At 40.5% G+C, this 23194-nt stretch overlaps 1 protein-coding gene across 6 annotated transcripts in view; it reads left to right on the top strand.

Moving 5' to 3' along the window:
* MTCL1 (microtubule crosslinking factor 1) overlaps window positions 1-23194 on the top strand; it is a 101848-nt gene that overhangs the window by 5811 nt on the left and 72843 nt on the right. For all 6 annotated transcript variants that reach the window (XM_064433869.1, XM_064433855.1, XM_064433846.1 and 3 more), the window contains exons 2-3: window positions 6542-6766; window positions 8272-8430. In XM_064433869.1, coding sequence (XP_064289939.1) covers window positions 6542-6766; window positions 8272-8430 — 384 coding nt within the window. The remainder of the gene's footprint in view (window positions 1-6541; window positions 6767-8271; window positions 8431-23194) is intronic.

Genomic DNA, 23194 nt, shown 5'->3' with positions numbered 1-23194 from the left:
AGACCACGTTGGATTGGTGCATGACTTGTAAAGTAGTCTGATTTGAGAGCTAAATAACAACATCAGGGGCCCAGGGACTTCGGGTTCATTAACATATTTTGCATGAGGCAAAAATAATGGTTGTTGCTTTCTTCCCAATCAAAGCCTTTCAGAACATATTTATCCCTGCTGCAGTTCTGCTGTGAAATGCCGTGGGGGATGTGTATATTCCTTAGCAGCAGCAGCATCATCTCCTACATATAGACAGTTTGAGATATTTAAAACATGAAAACAGAGATTATGTAAAATCACAGTTAATGGATCTTAGATTTATCAAGGATTTTCTAGAAGCTCTGGATTCACCAGTGCAATAGCAGCTACCCCCTGTAGCCACTCTTCCTCCCCTCCCCACTCCCCCCTCATTTGATTTAATTTATATTAAATAACATTCTATTTAGAAAAGGGTACTGAAAAAAATCTATAAATATGACTATTGGGTAAATTAATAAGCATATTTTTTACATACACAAGTGAATTTCCTGATTAATTTGCATTTTCTTAAATACTATACAATGTATTGATTTTGTGTGTTTTTGTCTTCGTAGTTTGCAGGTATTTTCAACTTAATATATCACTTCTGGATACAGATGTGTTTTAACTCACTGGAACCTAAACACTTTGCCAGTGTGTATAACTGTATTCACAGAGTAATGAATTCAATATTCATGTGTCTTTTATGCTGTTTTTTTTGCATGTAATTTCTCCCTAATAATAATTTCCAAGTTTTCTTTGACTCATGGTTGTGTTCCACTATTTAGTGGCTCTGAGAAAAGAGCTTTTTTATTTTAGGCAGTAATTCATCTCAGTGAAGGTAGATCAGCAGGCTGACCTAAATGCAAGTGGTGAAGATGACCCTTCCTCTGTATTTATATGCAGGTTAGTGGTCTTGCTTTGGACTGCATTTAGTCTGGCCCCTTGAACAAAGCATCCCCATCATGCATATGTTTTAAATCTGTCTGGAGGACTCAAGTAATGGCATTTGAGGCACACTTGGAGTGTAGATCTCTGTTTTATTTTGGAAGGAATCTGTTTCTTGCTTGCTCTGTGGACAGAATGAGTGTGCAGTTGGTGGAGATGATTGGAAAATTCATTTTCAAACCTTGTTACAGATCATAACCAGACCGGCTGGGTGGACAGAGCCCATAAGTTATGCAAGTATTCCTGGTCATTTCAGTGGGAATGACTCAGATGAGTATGGGTTACTCAGTGTAATAGCTGCATGGCCTGGCCTTTTCTCTCTCTTTCTCTCTCCCTCTCTCCTTTTTTTTTTTTTTTTTAAGAATCATAAACAAGGCATATTCCTATAATTTGTTCTTAATCATACTTCATTGTAATTAAATCAATAATAAACAAGCATGACATCAGTAAAGGTATTAATGAGATAATGGCTTCTCTTCTGACAGACAAGTGTTTAATTTGCACAGTACAGACAGAAAATGACCTATCAGTATGTGTTTGGGCTACACAGTGATGGAAGCTGCACACAAGGCTTTCCCCTTCTCAGCCAGTTCACATTGGCTTGGCACACTGACAGGCAAACGGGGAATCCTGATTCTGTTTCTTTTGCACTGCAGTCTCGGGGACTCCTGCAGACAGAGAGGCTGTTTGAATGTGGCCCTGAGTCCATACAGCCACCCTGTGACTCTCAAACGGGTAGCTCCTGTTAGACCCCAAAGAGCTGGCCCTTAGGAACTCATTTGGAACAAGTGAAACCATAAGCTGAATGGCTCAGGAGCTGGTGCATCTTGGATTTCTACTGCAAATTTGGAAAGAGCTGCCAGTTAGAAAACACACCTCCATTCATTTTTTCTGATGACCAGAGTGACATAGGGAAAGAAAAGCAGTTAACTTTTCCTAAACAATATTCCTTCTTGCAGGACTCTCTGCCTCATGCTGTTCTTACTGAAAGCAATAGCATAATTACCATTAAATTAAAAGGGATCAGGAGGAGGCTTTCATCCCCTTCAGGAATGCAGAGCAAAGTGAAGCTTCTGATGCCAGCACTTAACCTCCCAATTTCAATTGCCACTTTGGAGTGCTGGAGCAGGTCCTCCCTGTTTAAGGAAGGGAGCAGCTCTCCATTTGTAGATGGACAAAGAGGGATGGCTGCTTTCTTGCCTGTTTGTTTTAATTACTTTTAAGTGCTTATTTTGATCTCTTTCTTCAGTTTTACAATATTAAAGTCTACGGTATGAAGCTCAATACTTCCTGGGAGAAAGAGCTTTAATTCTAACTCACGATAATAAGAGTAGTAAGAACAATAGGTTTTAATAAACTCAAGGGTTTGGCTTATCTGTTATTTCCATCTGCCTTGCAGCCAGAGCATCCCTTTTTTCAAACCACCACGCTGAGAATTTTGGCTTTGTTGCATTTACCTTTGATTTCACAAATGATTGACATGTTTTCTTTCAAAGCAGTAGTTTGCCAGTTTAGTAAGTAGGACCATCATAGTTTCAGTTGTAATTTCCCCTTCCATGGGTCTTTAACTTAGCTTCCTTCATTGTCTGTGCATGGATCACTTTAGAAGAGGAGTTAAAGCTATTCTGATTTTCCAGGTGCAATTGTTACCGTTGTGACTTAGGATCTCTCACCATACAGTTTCAGTGTCCACAGCAGAACCACAAGTACTTGCCAAGGAGAATGAAGTGTTAGGAAATGAAAGCATCGACACCCTTGTCACTGGCCTTGTGGCCTGTATTGAAAACAAGATTGTGTCTTTATTGTAACTAAAGTTAAACTTTTATGGTTTAGTTTAAGGTTATCCCAGTATCTATAATCATGTGCTGACTGACATACAAAATCTGAGCCAGATTTTCCAGAGGTGACATGATCCTCTCTATATATTTATTATATAAAAATAGGACTTCATGTTGCTATTCAAAAAGATTTAATGTTTGATTTAATCTGGTTCTTTTCCTCTCTGGGGGCTGGACAGACTACATAGGTTCAAGCCCCAAGCACTGCAGCAATAGAGCAGAATATGGTCTGATGCTGCATGCAGCCTGTGCAGTGAGGCTTCTGTTCCTAATACAGTCAAAACTGTTTGTAGCCTCATGTTGCCTTGTTTTAAGGCTCATCCAAAGGGTGCTGTGTCTCTAAATACAAGAAGTCAGGACACAGTTTGATTTCTATGTGAAAATTTTGGGAGTAGAAAAGAAATTAATTGTAGAAAAGAAATAGTGTCAGTCAAAAAATATCAGAGAGGAGAAATGCGTGAGATTTTAAAGTACAATTTCCTTAGTTGTATTTTAAATTTTAATTTATCTGCAAAATTACACTAAAGAAAAGCAAACTACCTGTTTATAACCAAAACCAGAGGCAAGCATAACACAAAAAATCCCCAAATAAACAAAAAATACCACAAAGAAAAAAACCAAAACAGAAATACAACCAAACAAACAAAATAAAAACTCACAACACTGCCTTACAAAGTCATAGTTGTGCTGATAATGGAGATTGAGAAAACTTTGGTTTACCAGAAAGTTAAAGACAGTTCTATGTCCTGAAACATAGCTCATGTCAATGCTTGCAACTCTTTGAGGAACTTCTTTGTTGTGAGGAAAGACATTGGATTGAAGTCTCCAACAGAGACAGAGTGACTTTTACGGCTGGGAGAATTCCCATGCCCACAGATGGCATTTGGAAATATTCCATTTCAACGGGATGAGTGTTTCAGGGATTGGGTTGTTTAAAATTATGTGAGGTTCACTTTCCAAATTTGGTTGCAATAAATGCTTTGAAATCAAATATTGTTTATTATTTGTCTTTAGAAACCAACCAAATTTACTACCAAGAAAACCTGATAAAGATAAGAAGGAAGTTTAAGAGATGAGCAATGACATTATAATTGAAGGCTACTTTATACATGAAAGCCATTGCTTAGTTCATAAATGTAAACAGCAGATTATAAACCAGATCCCATTAATTTGTTGATGACAGTTGTTTTTCTTTATTGTGGAGTTGTGCTTCAAAATTTTAATTTACAACCAAATTACTAATCTAACATTAGCATTCTGAAGATGACATTAAAAAGTTAATTGAACTTAAATCTAGTTGAGGTAAATTCAGCACCTGAGTCTGCAGACAACCCTTAAGAAATAACTCTGGTCCTGTTCATTTCACAGAGCTGTGTTAGCTCTGACAGGTAAAGACTCTACTTTTGGTATGAGTACCTTAGCCAAAATACCTCACTAATAAGCTGATAATGCACAAGTGTACTCCTTTTCTTAGTTTCAAAAGCCACTACTACTCTCTAAGCAGTTTCTAAAACCTTGACATTTTTTTGTGAATCTCTTATCTTCACTGGGTAAACTTTTACTTTACCTCTTGGAAGTGTCTATAAATGTGAAGCGTAGTGATAAGTGTGTACACAGGAAAGAAAAGCAGGTCTCGTTCCCAATCCAACCAAGCATGCCTTGCTATGCTTTTCTTTTTAAAAATATACATCATTTATCAAAACTTCACCAGTGTGTCGGCTGTAAACTGGCCAGAGTATTTGGCTGTGTCCTGAGGAGGAGTAGATAGAGCCTGGATCCTAAATTGTTTTGAAATAGTCCTGCTGGGTTTGGTCTGCAGAGCTCATTTGCTTCGTTGAAGTCAGCTGTTTGTGCTTAATTAATGCATTTGGAACTTCTGAGGATGTTATTGCTGCAAGGGTAACCTCAATGACTGTGCTCGCACTACTCCTTTCCAGACAGTGTAACCCTTGAGTTTATCCATCCACACAAATATCCTGATCCTGCCCCTGTCCCAGAGAGACTGTGGGACTGGATGCTCCTGCAGCAGAAATCTGAATATATTGAGAACGTACTTTCAGTCCTTTCAGAGCATTTAGGGAGAACTGTGTAGGGTCCTGAGCGGGCTGTACTGGTGGAGCAAAGCCTCACTGGTGAGCCCAGAGCTGTAATTTTGGAAATAACAAGCCTTGTGTGTACCCAAAATTTATGCTGGCTCAACTAATTGAAATTAAACCATAACTGTGTAAATACTGGAGTTTTTATACGTGGATGGGATTTTGGTAAGAATATTGCTGTAATTCTAATATAACTGAGAAGGCTAAAGAACCCAAAAACTCACTTTCCTTTGGTCAGGACTGAGCTCAGGGACAAGATCTGCCCTGCATTTGTTGTCAAAGCTCCAATGAAGCAAGATTAGTATGTCAGTCTGGTTATGCCATGGAAAGGGGAATGGTCGAGAGGACTGCCAGGAGAGTATGGGCAGATGTGTTCTTGCAGGGACTGGACAGGGATGGTTCAGCCAGGGGCAGGGGGGAATTTGTCAAGGGTACTGACTTCATAGCAGTGCCCTCTCCACCTGAGACAAGTGTGAAATATTCTCTGGCCACCCTTGGAATTTCAAGTGTGAAATAATCTCCAGCCATCCTTGGTATTTCTAGAATGATTTACAGATCTGAAGTGGGGTCACAGCACAGCTAGTCCCAGTACAAGTTCTCCTGGAATATTATTTAAGCAAAGTTTTCCACAGAAAATTTGGTTTCCATACTACTGAATACAATTTTAGGGAAACCAATTAAAAAATAATTAGTTAATTTCAAATATTCTTTTCCTGCCTATTTTTCTTGATGTTTTTCCTCTCAGTTTTGTTCAGTTTGTAGGATCTTTTTTGTTCTCTCATGCAATAGTTTAATACTTTGTACCCCTCTGCCTGGAAGACCTTTACAACAGTTCTAGCTTTGGAGCTTCAGTCATGCAGGTATTAAACCTATGGCAATGATAGAGCTTATCCTGTTCAGCCCTAAATCTTTAATCTGACTTTAGAGAGCAAAGTGCTACACATGGTACAACATGGAACTGGGACAGTTCATGATGCCCAGAAAAGAACAAGCAGGTTATTCCCATGGGCACAGGTTTTGTTTTGTTGCTGTGGTCCTGTTATTGAGATGTGTGTGCACACAACAAAACCTCACTTTCTCCTGCACACAATCCACGTGTCATTTAGCCAGTGCACAGTGTTAGGCTCAGATGGGACAGCATTTCCATAGGCAGCATTTCCATAGGCAGCATTTCCATAGGCAGCATTTCAGTCTTTCATGTAGGGGACTTTTTTTTTTCCTAAAAAATTCATGTTTAGGAGGTGTTGGTTGTTAAAAAGGTGCACTACGCAGAGATGTTGAGGTGCTTGGTTAAGTAGGTTTACTGTTGTCTAAGAAAAGCAAGGAATCAGTTTAAATGGTGGTAAAGTATGTGCAGTTTTACTTTTAACTTGAGATGGTAAAATGAAGGTTACCAGTTTCAGGAGACATGAGCATCTGGTTTGTTTTTAATTATCAAAGCAGTTGAAGGAAATATGACAAGTATTCATTAATTTAGTTCAGCATAATTACTCAGTGTTGGGTTAAAACTTCTGTTCCTGTGGCTTGTGGAGCTGCGTGTTGCAGTCTGTACCATTTCATTAATGTGGTATCCTAGCGAGCATGTTTCCTATTTTGCTCCCATGGGTGAGATTTAGAGGTATGATGGAGCACTGTTTTGACTTCTCACAGGATGAGCTGGATGAACTTCGGGCTGAAATGGAAGAAATGCGTGACAGCTATTTAGAGGAAGATGTTTACCAGCTGCAGGAGCTCCGGCGAGAGCTGGACCGGGCGAACAAGAATTGCCGCATTCTGCAATATCGTCTCAGGAAAGCTGAACAGAAAAGCTTGAAAGTTGCACAAACAGGCCATGTGGATGGAGAGCTCATTAGGAGCCTGGAACAAGATTTAAAGGTGGGTTGAGAGATTCATATTCACAGCAAAAGAGAGCAGACTGTGATGTGGCTCTCTGCAATGGAAGTGAGGGTGACACATGAAACAAGCAGTAGTTCTCCAAACGTCACAACCAATTTCCTTCTGCTGTGGTGGAGAACAAATATTCAGCTCATTGCCATAAAAAGATGTGTCAGTGAGTAGAAAAACATGTGTTCGGATTCAAAATGAAAGAAATACAGTCAAGTTACATTTCTGCATTTGAAATATTTAAAGGGTCTTGATTTACTGGTTTTACTGAAAACCTTAGCTTTGCAATACTGTGTAAACAAAACCGGATATGCTTTCCCCAGTTCATGCTGTTTCCTTCCTTTTCAATTCTTGCTTATGCAAAGTAACTGGGAAAAAAAATAGTCTTAAGTTGCATTTCTTAGTGTCTAGTGAGTTACTTGTAACAGGAATAGTGTTATAATATTTTTGCAGGGCAGATAGGGATTCAAAATGCTCATTCCCTACAAACACAAAAACCTGTCAAAATTATCTTCATACTGAAACAGTTTTTGTATCTTTCAGAAATGCTTCCATCAAGACCAAGTAAATCTTTGTGTAGACATTATGTTTATCTAGCTTTACTTATCTTTCTTACTATTGCTATCTTGTAGCTGTTTTTAAAATATTTTCTGTAGAGAGGGACTGCTTGCAACTAGAATGATTAAGAATATTGTTCTTAAAAATGCAAAACATAAAACCTTCTGAAAGCAGAATGATTTGTTGTCAGCAGTGGAAATGAGAGTAACATATCAAGTCATCAAACCTTTTAAAATGTCAGATCTAATTTTTTCTGTTATGATGGAAACCGAATTATAACCTTATAACAATAGCAATGATACATTACTCAGTAAAAATCTTGTGCCTAGATTTCAATGAAAGAGATATTGAGTGTTTTTATTACTGACTTCTTGTAATTCCATAATTCTTTGTGTTGTATGATGTATCACCTTTACAAATATTTTTGGAGTAAATATCTATTCTAGTTAGGCTGGGCTCAGAAAACCTAAGCTAGCATGTATTTCTGTGCTTTCCTATCACTCTTGCCTAACTGTGATTCTGCTAGAGCAGCAAGTTTGTGTGGCTGTGACTGCTGCACACACTGCTTTGATTGATGGCCCATCAGCTTTACAGCACAATTCCTTGTCTTTGGCTTTATCTGTGTGATGTGCTGGGACTTTGATGGGCAGCTTTGGTGCCTGCTTGTTTCCTCCTGCTGCTCATGACATTGCCTTTGCTTCATGTGGAGAGGGAGCTGGAGATGGGTAATCAAATATATTTTCATTCTGGATTCCTTTATTAGAAATGAATATTCATTTTGGTACTTGGAAGGCTTGGAGTGTTCCTTCAACAGTGTCATAATTGAATTAAAAATCTCTTGGCTGTCTAGGGCTGTGATATACTTCTTACTGTAGGAGACATACCATAGCTGTTGCTGCTCGTGGATGATCTTCATGCATTTGTGCTCTTTTGACCAGGTAGCCAAAGATGTTTCTGTCAGACTGCACCATGAGCTGGAGAGTGTGGAGGAGAAGCGAGTTAAAGCAGAAGATGAAAATGAAGTCCTTCGGCAGCAAATCATTGAGGTGGAAGTATCCAAGCAGACGCTGCAAAATGAGCTGGACAAGTTAAAAGAGGTAAGCAATTGTCAGAAAAACCATGCAGAGCATGAGGTTAGAATGGAAATTTTGCAAAGAGGTGTCTTAGACTGACTCTTACATGAAATGCTTGCTAATATTGTTTGTACAATTGCCCCAAAGGTCTCCTTTGTTACATGTCCCAGATAAGTCATTGGTAATTTAGAATCAATAGAGATGTAGATGAATGATGCTCCACTTTTTGTCTGGGGCTTCTCACAGGGCTTCTGTCCCATTTTAAACTGTCTCCTTAACAACTCTCTTCCTGCTGGAGCAAAACCCTTTCTGATTTGACTCCAGCTAGCTCTGGCTGTTCTTTACACAGACTGGGGCTTCCACCTACTTGAAAGTCAAATGAAGTGTGCATGACTTGTCTCTGGGAACAGGGTTCAGATAGGCAAGCCGCTGTTTTGGCTGGTGCTCCTCAGTGGTGGTGGTGGAGCCATCAGCATGAGCTGGGCAGCCAGAACGGTCTGTAATGTATAAATAACATTGCACTTCAGACACCTAAATGCTGTCTCTTGAGAAAAGGGATCATTTCAATTGGTGCTGACGCACAGTCATACTGGGGGAAGTGATGATCCTTGGAAGCAAGTGAGCTGAGGAGCAGGGGACCGTAAAGGGAAGCCAAATACTAAGCACAGCTCTTTGCTGGAGCCTACATCCCAATCTGCAGTGGTATTTCTGTTCCCTTAACAGTACAGCAGATTGGCAGTTCACAGCCCCTGCTCTGTTTTAAACCAGATTGAGATAGAGCATTTAAAAGTAATGAGGTAAGACATTTATCCTCTGAGCCTGGTCAGATTTAGAGAGCTGGTGCAATTATGTGTTATTTTAATCTTTCCAACATTACTTGTGAGTCAACTGGCACAAAGCCTGGCTCAGTTTTATAAGGACAGCTCCGATTTAATTTCTCTGTGCATTTGAGTTATGAGTAGTCCAGTGCAGGAGATTTGGAGTGTTTGTACCTAACAGAACAGATCATCAGCTGGTACACAAATCAGTGTTGCTTAGGTTACTTGTGAACCTGACATAAAAGATAAAGTCTGCATGGTTTTAGCTATTCTTCTCCTTTCTCAATGTTATTTGTGAATGCTGTGCTAAGTGGACATGATACCATGTTACAGGGTCTGCAGTCTCTGCTCTGTAAAAAAATGCCATCTCATCAACAGTACCTAATTTATTGCTTGTTGTTGATTAACATGCAGGCCCACTGGGTACTGCTTAATAGTCTTGGGGTTCAAGCAGAAAGTAAATTGTGGGTGAGAAGTGAGGGAAAAAATGGTCCAGCAGTGCTGAAGGCTCAAGCTAGTTCTAACCAGGCTGAATTTACCTTGCTGCTTAGATTGCTGCAGCCTGGCTGTGCTGGGAAGTGCTGCTAAGTCAGCTGTCTCTCTGCTGGATTGCAAGATGAGGTGAATGCACCCTTACTTTGTATGCATTCCTTGCCCGTAAGAGGCAAAAGCTGGAGGGGAGCTAGGGAAAAGGAGAGATAGGTAGAATGATGGGATGCATTCATGCTGATCTGGAGATAAAGCAGGGCATAAGAGGGATCATGAGATGTAGTAGTCGTAGTAGTAGTAGTAGTAGAGACAGTCTGGTTTTGCATGCCATGAGTTGTGGTTTCTCTGGCAGTCACAATTTCACAAGGTCACTGGAGGTGAGAAGATGAGGTTGGAGTCCTTGGCAGGTCACACAAGGACAGATGAGCCAAAAACTGGAGAAACACAGCTACGCATGTGTCACATAAGTGTGTTTGCAGTGTTGTTGACATTGCTAAAAGAACAATTATTCTTCACTCAAGATGTGTTCAAATAACTGCCAGAAGTGGCACCTCCTTAGGAACATTTAATGTGTGCAGGGAGTGTATTATAGACGTGCCAGTGGGAAAGCTGGTGCTTTGTATATCAGGACAAAAGTGACCCCAAAGCCATATAGCTTCTTCCCAGTCCACCCTGACTCTGCATCTTGTCTCTCTAAGGGCTGACAGTTACAAGGAGCGTTTTCCTATCTGCTCCTGGAGCGTTGCCTGAGACCCAGTTAGACAGTGTTCACTCTCTGATATAGCTTCCTGCAACCATATGCTCATTCTCTGTAATATCCTTGACTGTTCTCTATCACTGGATCAACAGAAAGGCTTCTCCCATCTATGTTCATGTTTATTGCTTAATTCAGTGCTCACTTCTGCTTTGGTGTGCCGTGCAATTCCCTCGGCTCCCATTTCTCACTGCAGTAGATGGCATATATGTTGATTATCTTTAATGTATTTTGCATGCTGAAATACCTTTAGGAATTGTACATGTCTCTGAAAGCACTCTTTCTTTAAAGCCACCTTTGGTGTTTATCATAATCTTTTGAAGAATTTCTAACATTTATTATGTTTAGTGCTGGCTTTTGTTGTTTTTTTGGGTTTTTTTGCACAAATACCTGTTTTGATCTCCTGTGATATTTTCAACAGGACTTCTTGGGTATATGGGCTTGTTCTATCTAAATAAAATGTTTATTTCCTTAAGAAAAAAGCCTTACAGTTTCAACTGGCAAATTTTTTTGCCTTCTACTGACCATGTAATTTCAATTTGTTTTATTAAGTGCATATGAGAGAGACTTTCCTCTCTTGTCACTAAAAAATATTTCTCACTGTGTCTAACTGTGAAAATAATCCTTCATGCTCCTCTCCTCTCCTCTCCTCTCCTCTCCTCTCCTCTCCTCTCCTCTCCTCTCCTCTCCTCTCCTCTCCTCTCCTCTCCTCTCCTCTCCTCTCCTCTCCTCTCCTCTCCTCTCCTCTCCTCTCCTCTCCTCTCCTCTCCTCTCCTCTCCTCTCCTCTCCTCTCCTCTCCTCTCCTCTCCTCTCCTCTCCTCTCCTCTCCTCTCCTCTCCTCTCCTCTCCTCTCCTCTCCTCTCCTCTCCTCTCTCCCTGTGAATTGCTGCTAATGCACTTCCCTCCCCAGTCCCAGGTGCTTCTGGATTCCCATTCCATGACACACTTTCAGAAGCTAGGCCCTTTTTCTGTTCTAGTATCTGCCAAAAGCTCCCCACGGACAAAATAGTCCAATTTTCACTGATTGTTTCATTGTGGAGCTCTCAGATAACTGGTGAGTCCCCTGTAGGTTTTTAGGATTCCACCTCCTTCTTTCCCTTTGTCTTTTTCTTTTTTCATAAATGTGCTCCATCCCAACAGCCTTTTGCTGCATTTCCTGTGTTTTGAGCTAAGATATGAGTTGATAAAGATATTTAATGAATGTTTGTGAATTTCGTCCAATTCCTATGTCTTCCAGTTAGACATCATTCTGCTCTGAATGTCTTCATCAGTATCCTGGCATTCACTTTGCTTACTCATGCCACTGTACTTCCTTTTTTGCTTTCAGTTCTCTTAGCCAAAAGATAATATAGTTCTTTCCTTTCCCATAATACTTCCTCATTTTTTTCAGATTTTACTTGTTTATAACTGTTCATCATCTGCTACTCTTGCCTGAAATACTGTCACTGATTCTTTTGATGATACTTCTTTCACTGGTTAATAATGTTTTCTCACAGAATGTTTTTTAACTTTACTGACTGCAGCAAGATCTTTTTTTTTTTGTGTCAGTCTTCTCTATCTTCTGAAGCACTATGGTTCATTGATTTTATCCATGATTACACTCACCTACTTTTTCAGTTTTCATTTTTCAAATCTTCCCTTTCTATCCTTTTTACTGTGAACATTTCAATTGGTTTTGCACTACCCTTTGATACCTTTTTCTGTGGCATTCTCTATCAGAGCTGCAGAGATTTCCTACTGCTGTGAACACTTCTTTGTAGCATATCCTGGGATGTTTATGAGAACTGTCCCTTCTAGGAATTTGCTAGGATTTTCTGTGACTTAACAAAGCTGCTTCCTCCTTACAGCTCTGGAAGCAAAGGCAGTGTGCCCTCACAGATTTGATAAGAACACATATCCCTGCCAAGGCTTGCTTGCCTTTTCCTCGTGTTGTCTGGGTTATTAACATTGCCATTTGAGTCAGCAGGCTGCCAGGACAGAAAAAAAATGACTCCATCACTAACAAATTACCTCAGCAACATCCCTGCAGCTGTCATTTCCCCCTTCCTAATATCCTAATGCACCTCATGAGAAATTTTGATGTGTATTAAGAATTTTTCTCTATCAATCAACCAGAAAGCATTCAGAACACTTTTTTTTTCCTCAAAGTTTACTTTCATTTGCAGCAGTGCAAAGCCCTTACCAATTCTCTTCTGAGCATCTACAGAACTTCTGTCAAAGACTTGAAAATAGCAAGTGGATTTTCTTTGAGAACTCAACATCTCCACTTGACATCTAATTCACCCCAAACTTAATTTCTTTGGAGGCACAAGAGCATCTTTAAGGAACTTCTTCCTTATACTTTCTCAGGAAAGATACTTCACAAAAGGATTTTCTGGTTTTAGTCTAACTATAAACAGCTAGGAGATCATGCTTGGCAAGTGTTGGGTGCCTTTATGTACAGTGATCATTAATTCCCCTGCAAGCAGCACCTTTCAGAGTAATCCTGTCTCTGAAAGCTCCATACCTGGGGAAGAACAAACCATGCTTATTGAAGAAAATCACTGAGATGGCACGGGACCAGCTCCTGTTCCCCCTGAGGAGAGTGAGTTGCTTGGTTGCTTGTTTGCAGCTGCTAAATGTATATTTTCCTTTTGTCTGGGTTTGTTGGGGTGAGCCAGGGTAGAGAATGAGGCAGAGCTGTGGCAGCACTGACACTGCTGGGGATGGGCAGCCCCGTCAGAGCAGACAAAGAAAGGGGAGGAATAAGGTCAGGGGCAGCAGCTGCTGGAAGATTTGATGTGAGTACTGTGAAATGGGCTAGCAAGAAATGAATGAGAATTGTGTAACTGGGAAGACAGGGGTTTACTGGGAAGAAATTTACTGGTTGTGTGTTGGCCATACTGAGCAGGTGACAGTCTTTATTGTGGCCACTGAAAGCAGCAGGACCAGAGGGGGAGCAGTTGGAAGTGTGGCTTTCTGTCTTGCAAGGACCTCTGCTGTAGCAGCAGCCTCCCATGTGACGCTGAAGTTTTCTTGGCCAGCTCCTAACTTCAGCTGAAATGCTTCAAGCCCTTCAGGTTGTTGGGACTGTCAGAGACCCAAGTGCTGTTCCCTGGGCATCTTCACTCAGGAAACCACTTCCAGCTGATGGAGGGCTATGGCTGCAGATCACATTCAGTAGTGTTTTTACAAATAAGAGTAGAGGCAAAAGGCAAGAAATCCTGTTTCCATTCATTTCTGCTGAAGAGGGAAGAAGTACAAGTCCTCTGGCCCATAGTAATGCCTCCAATGTGTCTCTTCAGGACACAGACTGAGATGAGAACCAGCACCTACTGTAAATGGGCTTTCCTAGGTTACCTGTGGGCTTTTTAGGACAGTGACTTCTCTAAATGCTCTTTTATCCAAGAGCTTTTCTTGTTTTGGATGGTGTAATACCTAAGCTTATTCCCTGCTCCTCCTCTGCAGCACCTGATTTTTGAGGCACTGTTCAAGAACTGCTGCTTTTAACAGTAAAAGAAAATCTTCTGTTAAAATATTTGTGTATTTGTATAACAGAGTGAAAACCTACATTCAGAACCTTATGAAAATGATAGAAATATACAAGATAAGTTGAAAAGTCTTTCAGACATATTATTTTGAGACAAGTTTTGCTCCAAAGTGCAAGTGCAGTACTCTGTTCAACTCATCAATAGAGGTGGAGTGCATTTTGCTCATGGAAGAATTCAGCTCTATAAGAATTACATAGCAAAATGAAATCTGGAGGCTGCTGTGTGTGAAATCTGGAGCTGAGTGTGACAGTGAGTTTCATTGCCATGAACCTCGTAAGTAGGGCAAAACACATGCTGCATGTGTGTAAAGTGTGATTATTCCAAGCTGAAATCACATTTCTGTCTTTTTGCTCTGATATAAATACAGATCTGGTGCGAAGTGGTACACAAGTGCTAAAGAAATTATTTTTGGTGAAAAAACACTTGTTTGCATAAAACATTACCCTATGTTTTCATTAGCTAGGAATTTATACATATTTATTAAACTGGCACATAATGTTTTTCAGACATTTTTCAAAAGAAATTTACTCACAGAAGTAGGGATATACTATGAAAATTCCTTAATTTTTGTAATACATTACCTTGTCTTAGCTATCAGTGAGTTTACCTGAAGGGAAATTTATGAGAAACAGGACAGGATTCAAGTAACACTAAAAGGACTAAGCAAGAACAATATGTTGACTCAATAACCCTGTTTAGAATTTAGTGCTTGTGACAGTTTTGAGTAATGAAGTCCTATGCAATAATCATAACTAAACCCATTAACTGAATGAAAGTTTTACCACAGCACCATTTTGTCTCCAGTATCTTTTTTTTCACTGTGATAAATAATAAATTGGTACCTACCCACAGTGAATGATTTATACTTGCTATGGCATTTCAGGAACTGTACAGAGAGTGAAATGCTCCTTCTTAGTAGGAGGCCATGCATGGGAATGGATCTCTCTGGACTCAAAAACCACAGCAGTTAGGAAGCAAACTAAGTAGCATGATTTTTTTTTAAGATATTGTATTATACATCTTCTAATGCACTATCCCTATTTATTTTTAGAAATTAAAAAAAAATATTTAAACCGAAGGACCCCTCACATTTTCCAAATATTTTGTGCTACTCTTTTATGTTATAAATGCCCTCCCTGAGCAGTATCTATATCTCAAATTAAGATTTATGATTTAACAAATAAGTTTCCACAAAGCTTCATTAGTCTTTATTTTCTAGGTATTTGCTATTTGTCCAGACTGGCCAGCAATCATCTGACACTACTTCCAAATCCTATTATAATTTTTGAAGTGAGTGATTTTGAGATAAAGTGACAGTGATTCTGCTGATCAGATCCAGAGATCTGTCTCATGCAAAATGTCTTCTGTTACTCAGCCTGAGTTTCTCATTCCAGGCATGGGCTTCTGCTGACTCACCCCCTTCATTACTCCCAAATACTTTGAAGAACCACAACTGGCCTTTGCATATGAAGAAATTATGTTTGGATGACGGCATTTACAGCAGGAAAAATGACCTGCCATAGCTGCATGACTGTCTAGAAACCAGTTAGTTATAAGGAAACCTTCTTTGTATGATAAATTAAATTTCTCTGTGCTCCATTATAATTAATTTTTCTTACTACATAGCAGAAGCTTTTTGGTAACTTTTTCAATAGCAGAGACTGGCTATGGAGAAGTTCAAATAGTGTATCAGTCTCCCCATCCTCCACCCAGTTACCAAAAATAATCCTGCTGTCTGTCACATGGGCTTCAGCAGTGACAGTGCAAACAAACTGTAGTCTCTGTGACATTTTAATTTGAAAAATACCTTCTTTTCTTTTAATTCCTTCCCTTAATATATCCTAACATATTTAAAGGTTTTCTTCATAAAACCCTTGCAAAATATTGGTAGCAAATCCTTCAAGTGCTGTTCTGGGGGGAAAAATAAGTGCATGCTCTCCATATTCTAAATTGTGTTTCAGCTGGGGCATAAGTCCTAGGTGAAGACAGTACCCTTTGTTTTCCTTTCTAAGGTGTGGATTAGACTTTGTTTCAGGAGAAATAAACTGTCACAGCGTGCTGCTGTTTCTCTGAACAGAATCTGTGATTTAAAGCTGGAATATCCACAGCTAAATGCATGCTGAAGTTGATTAGGTATAACCCTCGCCATTCCACTCTCCAGCGAAACTAATTCAGATCAGCAACCATCTGACAACTGTCCCTGTGGGAAGTGTCATGCAGTGTTTGGGGGGAGGTGGATACCAGGGCACTGTAGTTTCAGAGATATCTCATGCCCTGCCCTCCCTGCTTTCCTCCCAGGGCTCAGAGGAGCCAGCACAGATCCCAAGTGAATGTAGCCTTGTGTATATCAGGGAGCTCCAGCTGAAGGAGAAACGGTGTGCAAACCTGTAAAGAAGCTACATTTGGTGCTCAGTGCAGAGCTGGCATTGGTGGCCAGCTCAGGGCCACCACTCCAGGGAGGCACAGCTTCCCTGCCCTTTGGCTGGCTCCCGGTGAGCGGGCGCCAGCTGCTTTCATCTCACATCACCGGTAATTTCATCCCAGCATCTGGAGCGCAGGGTAGCAGGATGGAAAAGAGGGAGAGACAGTCTGTCAGGGTGAGAAGGCGAGCTTTGTGAGATGCATAGATTCTAAACAAATTTTGCAGATTGCCTGTGGTTTTTGTTGTGATGATGCTGCACTTAGGAATATGTGTCACACTGGGGCATTGTCATCCATGGGGACGGTATTTTCCGGAAATGCTTAGCAAGGTGAAAAAAAGCCAGAGCTATTGATTTTTGTCCTTCTTTGAAAGGGTTGCTTGATTATTTTTCTTCTGAAATTAATTATTTAGACTTGCTTCTCTAGCTCTATTTTTAAAAGCAGAACGTAAGTTATTGCAGAGATAACTTATGAATTATTAACATTGCACTACTCAAGCTGTCAGAGAATGAATGAGGGGCAGAGATCTGACCATCTTGGCAAGTTTTCCATTGCCACATGCCACGGCACTGGACTTTCCTTCTTCTCTATGCCTGGCACTGTGCAGGTAAGCCTGGCTCCTCTGCCCAAAGCCTTGCTGGCTGAAATGCAGCTCAGCTCGGCAGAGTGCCACACATTGCCTGGATCTGTCAAGAAGTTCTCCGTTCCTCTGAAAGGGAAAAATGGAGTCAGCTGGTGCAAGTAGGTCAGGAAAGGGGTTTAAGTGGTAAAGAGGTGGAATTACGCAGTTGTGACCCTTCAAGCAATTTGTAATCAGCACATTTTGCTGTTCTCAGTAAATAACCTGTTTCTTTGGGCCACAAATGAGGGGACTTTCACCTGTCTGGCTCTTCTTGCAAACCTAATCCATGCCAGAGTGGCAATGTGTGCAGTATTTCAGCCTCTTTCTCATCCCCACAGGAGTGATCCCCACATCCCCATTGGTTTTGCTAGCAGTTATATCAGCTGGGAGCTTGCTGAAAGGTTAAGATGTTTTTTCACCCTGTTCCTACACTCAGCCTGCTGAAAAATGCCTGCTGAGGAGACAGTATCTGTTCTGTGGGAGGAGGCATGGCAAAGCCTTAACTTGATTTGGGTATGGGTTTCATATTCCTTGGTGTGAGAAAGCCTGAATTTTCTTTAAGTGCCCATCATGGTGGTTCCTTCATTCTAGAAAAATGACACAGTCTGCCCCTAATGTGTACACTGCTTGTGATTTCTCTGTTTCCTTTTCTCTGTACTGTATATTTTGTCACAAGATGGAAGCTCTAGCTGAAATCAATACAAAAATTACAAGATATTCCTATCCATATTGTAGGTCTTGCTCCATAAGTAGTAGCCAGAGCTGGGGAGGGTAATCTGTGCTGATATTTAGGGACATCAGCATAATGCCTACGTGGGCAGAAGAAGCACAACGATCCATCTGAGACTGGCAGATGTACGTATTGGTCTATTTAAGGCCTCTTTCTCAGGGATCACTCCAAAATAGTTACAGTCCAATCTTCAGCGTGCTCTTGCCTCAGTCAGCTGTGCCAAGAGAAAGTGGGTCTTGCGCAGAGATTGGTAAAGGCAGCTCACCTCATTGTTACTGTGTGCGGAGTTCAGGATAAATTCCCATCCTCTGTCAAAACAAAAGACTTTGAAGGGATGGAGGAGGGAATAAAGTTGTTAAATAATATGATAAAACAATTCTAAAGCAGATGCAAATCTGCAAACCTTTAAATTGTTTTCCTCATTAATGTTTTTCATATATTTTTCAATTAAAATAATTGGGGATTTTTTTTTTTTTTGTTCATCTCTTCTTTCAGTTTTCAAGGGTCTGGTCCTTCATAGCATAGAGGGATCTTTAAATGTCATCTAGTCCAACCCACCTTCAATGAACAGGGACATCTTCAACTAGATCTGCTTATTCAGAGCCCCAGTCTGACCTTGAATGTTTCTAGGAATGGGGCATCTACCACCTCTCTGGGTGTCCTGGTTTAGGGCAAATTTGGGAGGAAACTTCCAAATGGGTTCCCTCTGGAAAGCAAATTCAAGCAGCCCCTCTCCCCCCACCAGTTCAGGAAAAATTTGCTTGGAGAAAATGCTCAGTTTATCATTCTTGCCATGGTATAATCAGGGCTAACCCCTCCCTTGCCCACTTATGGAGTCAGTAGAAGACCATCAGGTTGCTCAGGCAGGACTTGCTCTTGGTGAAGCCGTGCTGGATGTCTCAAATTGCTTCCCTGTCCTCCATGTGCCTTTGCACAGCTTCTGGGAGGATCTGTTCCATGCTCTTCCCAGGCACACAGATGAAGCGGACAGGTTGGTCGTTCCCAAAGTCCTCCTTTCTATAGAAATCCTTCTGCTTTTCCACTGCCATGCTCATGTGTCTTTTAAGATGAATTTACTAATTTGTTTATTATTCCCAAACCAGAAATTGTAGTGCATTCTGCCACAGGTATCATAAACTATGGGCAATTACAGATGAAGGTTCCCATAATAGTTTAGGGGGAGAACTGAAATGTAGGTCCTACATTACTTATAAGGATGTGAAAGGGTGGGAATCACTTGTTGGAAGGAGCTTCCTTGACCATTGTATTAAAACCACTGATTGCTGTACCTTGACCATCATGAATCAAAATTATAGAATGATAGCTACTGTGATCTCCACTGTTGTGTGAGACTACATGTGAGGCTACAGTTCTGGATTACCTTCACAAGAGAAAGGAAAAAGCAGTTAGGGTTGGTTTCCTTAAAAAAAAAAAAAATCCCTTTTGGTGCCCTCCATCTCCTCTGAAGGCAAACAGATCAGCTTTCCTCTCTCCCCTTCTACAGGTTCCTCCTTGGTGGGATTCTCTCACCTTTTGTTCCTTCCTTTTCTTCTTCACTTTAGGTTTTTCCTCAGCATTTTTCAAATACGGATGCTGAGCTGAACGCTAAATTCTCCAGTATATGCAAACCAGCCCTCCAGGTTAGGGGCAGCTGAGATGTGCAGGACTTCAGACACACCTTGGGACAGCAGTTTCTTGTGCTGAGGGCTGAGCTACACTATTTGGAAAGTTACTTTACAACTGCTGCCAAAAGCTGCTCCCCTAGCTCAGGACTTCAGGCAAGGAAAAAAAATCTTTAAACAGGAAGCTTTTTCTGCTATTTATGGTTCCACCTGCTCTCAATCTCTCCGAAAATACTGTGAGAACATTCCCATGGTGGGATAATTTGTCACTTCCATTCTGGGCCTGACTGTAGTAAGTGCAAAAAACCAAACAAAATGCAAAACAATATGTCAGTGAATATTAAAGTCAGGGTGTTTTTTATCCTACAGTGTTGATTTCACTCTTGGGTAAAGTTTTGCATCTGTTCAGTTTTGTTTGAGTGAATAGCCCACCAGTTCACACAGCCGTAGAGGAGACTGTAATTTAAATAACACAAATTCAGAGATGTCTCTTGCTTCTTTTGGACTCAACTCTTACAAAAATAACCATATGTAAGAAATTGTGTATTCTTTTGAGGGGAGAATGTAAAAAATAGAAAGATTTATTGTGGTTCTGCGCAGGAAGAACAGGAAGATGAGCCATTGGCACTCCTGCAGCTGCCTTTCATTGAACATGGTTTTGTGCTATCAGGTTGTTGGAAAAAACAGAATCATTGCATTAATTTCTGTCCTTCTGAGCTGGTATGAATAAACATTGTGGAGAGCTTTGGCATTGTTGTTTCTCTGCTGCAAGATGATCAGGAGAAAATTTGACAGTAATTTTCTTAGTCAAAGGGAAGGAAGAGGGAGCTCTTTTTTTCTTACTTTTCTTAAAAGTAAGAGCAGGAGGAAGGCTTTGGACACAATATACCACAGGTATCCACAATGTAATGCTCCACAAGAAGTACCACACCTCTTCAAAGAGTCTGGTATTGAAAGAAAGATCTTTGTCATGCTACTACATGATTTTTCACTGTGAGTACAAATCAGGAGAGAGGGAAAAAAGAAACCCTTTCTGAAGGCTTCAGTTTCCTCAAGCAACCAGCATGTAATTCTCAGTGTATAAAGACTGACAGTGCTTTCCATAATTTGCTAAAACCAATAAACCAAATCTTTATTAATAAAGGCATTTTCACAACTAAACCTGACAGTCTGTTAACTGGTTTTAAATGTGGGTGTTGATTGGATCCTAGCACCTTTACTCCAGGTCATCAGCTGACATAATTGAAGGGGACAAGAGCACTAATTAAATGCACAGGTTGTTTTCTTGTCATGTTATAATCTGGGCTTTAAAATCTAAGCCATCTTTTCTTCCCTTTCCTGGTCTGCAACTGATTTGGTTTCTCACTTGGACTCTCTAGCTCTTCCTCTGAGGTCCTGGAGTTGGGTTTTTCTTGGCAGCTCAGAGAGGAGAAGGGGAAGAATATGAGATTTCCTCTTGGGCATTTAGGAGAGGAAATAGTTTGGATAAATCTCCCACCAGCAAAGGCTCATTTTACTTCTGTTTCGTATGAAGACCTGCTGGGTGAGGAGGATGTGGCAGTAACCACTTGGAACCTTGTGATGGGGAATGAGGAATAGAAAGCCTTGGGATAATGTTGATTTAACTTTAATTTTCTATTCAGGGGCTTCTTGTGTTGCAAGACTCTACTGCTCATACCTGATTATCCATAGTCAAGACATTTCAAACAAAGCCATTAACAGAAATATTTCTAGTCTACCTCTGAAATTCATAATAAAGGTTTAAAACCTTAAACCAGATTGGCAGGTTGACATTTCCAAGAATTGTTTTTGCCATGTAAAACTGCTAGCATAAAAGAGACTCGGCATCATTAAGGATTTATTGAGCTTCTATTTTCTCCATTAAAGTACTGACTATTATTTTCAAATGAAAGATGTACCACAATGAAATCATTAGTGACTGTGCATTGAGGGATTTTTTTGACAGCACTCCTAACTGTTATAGCCAGGTAGTCAGTCTCTCCCAGTATGACATGCATAGCAGTGACAACTTATCTTTTCCTCTGTGATAGGAGAATTTGACCAGAAGTGAGCAGATATAAAAATGTTATAATGAACTTAACTACCTGTGTTTCTTTCCTTTTTTTTTTTTAACTTAGTGGAGTAATAATTTGGCTTTTTACTTTGTTTTCATTCTTTAATTAGAACTGGGTTTTTTTCATCATGGCCGAGTTTGTGTTACAAACACAGCCTTGGGGAGTGAGATGATGAAACGAAAATTAAAATATCCCATTACTGTCTAGGTAGGAAAAAATATGTCCATGTTAAGCTTTCTAGGAATTTACCTTTCAGTACGTAGGAATTCCTCTAAAAGGGAATTTTTAAATATGGGAGAAACTGATGACAGTACTTAGATATTTACAAGGCATTGGAGGTAGGGGAATTGGACCTTGAAAGGAGTCAAAGGTCTGATTTCTGTGTGCAGTTTTTAAAGAGAAGCTGGCTGTGTGGTGAGGTCAAGTCAAGCCTTCACAGGTAACACTGGAGTGGCTATCTCCAGAGGCAGACTTCCAAGCAAAGAGATTTTTTTCTGCCTCAAATTGTTGATTATTCTTGCAGACCTAATTAATCCTTTAGACTAATACGTATACATCAAAGCACCCAATATTTTGGTTTGATGTCCTCCAGCAAACAAGTGCCTGAGGTTTAATGAAGTGTTTTGGCTGCAGCCAAATAAAATTTGAAGGCTTCTATATTTTGCAATAGTGGGTACTCTCAAAAGTTAGTAAAAAATCCTTTGATTAGAGTCTCGTGCTGGAGTGCCTGTTCCTGCCCATACGGTGTGGGATCCAGCAACCACACCATCCCTTTTCCCCTGATGTAGTAGCATGTTGTCAGGTCCAGTTCAACATTGTGGCAACAGGTAATGAACTAAAGTCTGGACTAGGTGAGGTTGAGCAGTTAAAAGTTCAAAAGGTATTTCTATTCTTGCAAATAGTGTTTAAAGCAGCATCTGGGGCTTGCTGTTGGGTCAAGCAGACCTCCAAGGTAAACCTGTTTAGTGTACCTTTGATTGCCAGTGCTGAAATCTCAACATGGAATAAGGTTTGTTTGTAAACAGCAGTCACAAGAAGGTTCTGCTGACAGACTGTATTCCTTGGCATGGGTTGGCTGCTCTCTGCTATGATAAGCAGAGGTAGCCTCCTGCAACTGCACATCTGAGGGCACCAGCCAACCCACCAGCTTCTGCCTTTGGTAGGGGATAATTCGTTCATCTGCCAGGAGGAATGGAAAAGAACACGTCTCCTTTCCTTTCTTTGCCAAGCTATGGCCATGATTAAAAAAAATTAGTTCTAGTGTACAAATATTCCTCCTGCAGAGCAGTCACCTGATCTGCTGTGCACCTGGGGCAGCTGCTTGCCTGCTTACAGATACACCAGCTGCAGGTGGCTGTCTCTCTTCTGCTCTTCTTTGGAGCATTTGCTGGATGAGGGACGCTGGAGCTAAAGACTCAAAGTGAAAATTCACCTGTGGCAGGGAAAGTATGTCTTAATTCTCAGAAGATTTAATAGTTATCTGAGACTGTGTGCATGCTCTGTATTTTGTCTCACTATTGTCAGCAGAGTTTTCATGAAAGGGAAGCAGAAGGAGGAAGGAAATTATAATGCCCAGATTTTTAGAGAGTGATGGTACAAAGGGTAGGATTGTGGAAAGAGAACAGCTCTTTCAGATATAAAGCATGATAAATTGCTTCAGCATAATGATGTTCATCAGAAGCAAGTGAGTAGCAGAAAAAGAATGTAATTTCAATTATGCCATAAA

The sequence above is a fragment of the Passer domesticus genome, chromosome 1 (assembly GCF_036417665.1).
Source record: "Passer domesticus isolate bPasDom1 chromosome 1, bPasDom1.hap1, whole genome shotgun sequence".
In the NCBI taxonomy this organism is placed as follows: Eukaryota; Metazoa; Chordata; class Aves; order Passeriformes; family Passeridae; genus Passer; species Passer domesticus.
Note: the sequence above shows the minus strand (reverse complement) of the source record. Positions and strands in the feature narration are given on the sequence as shown.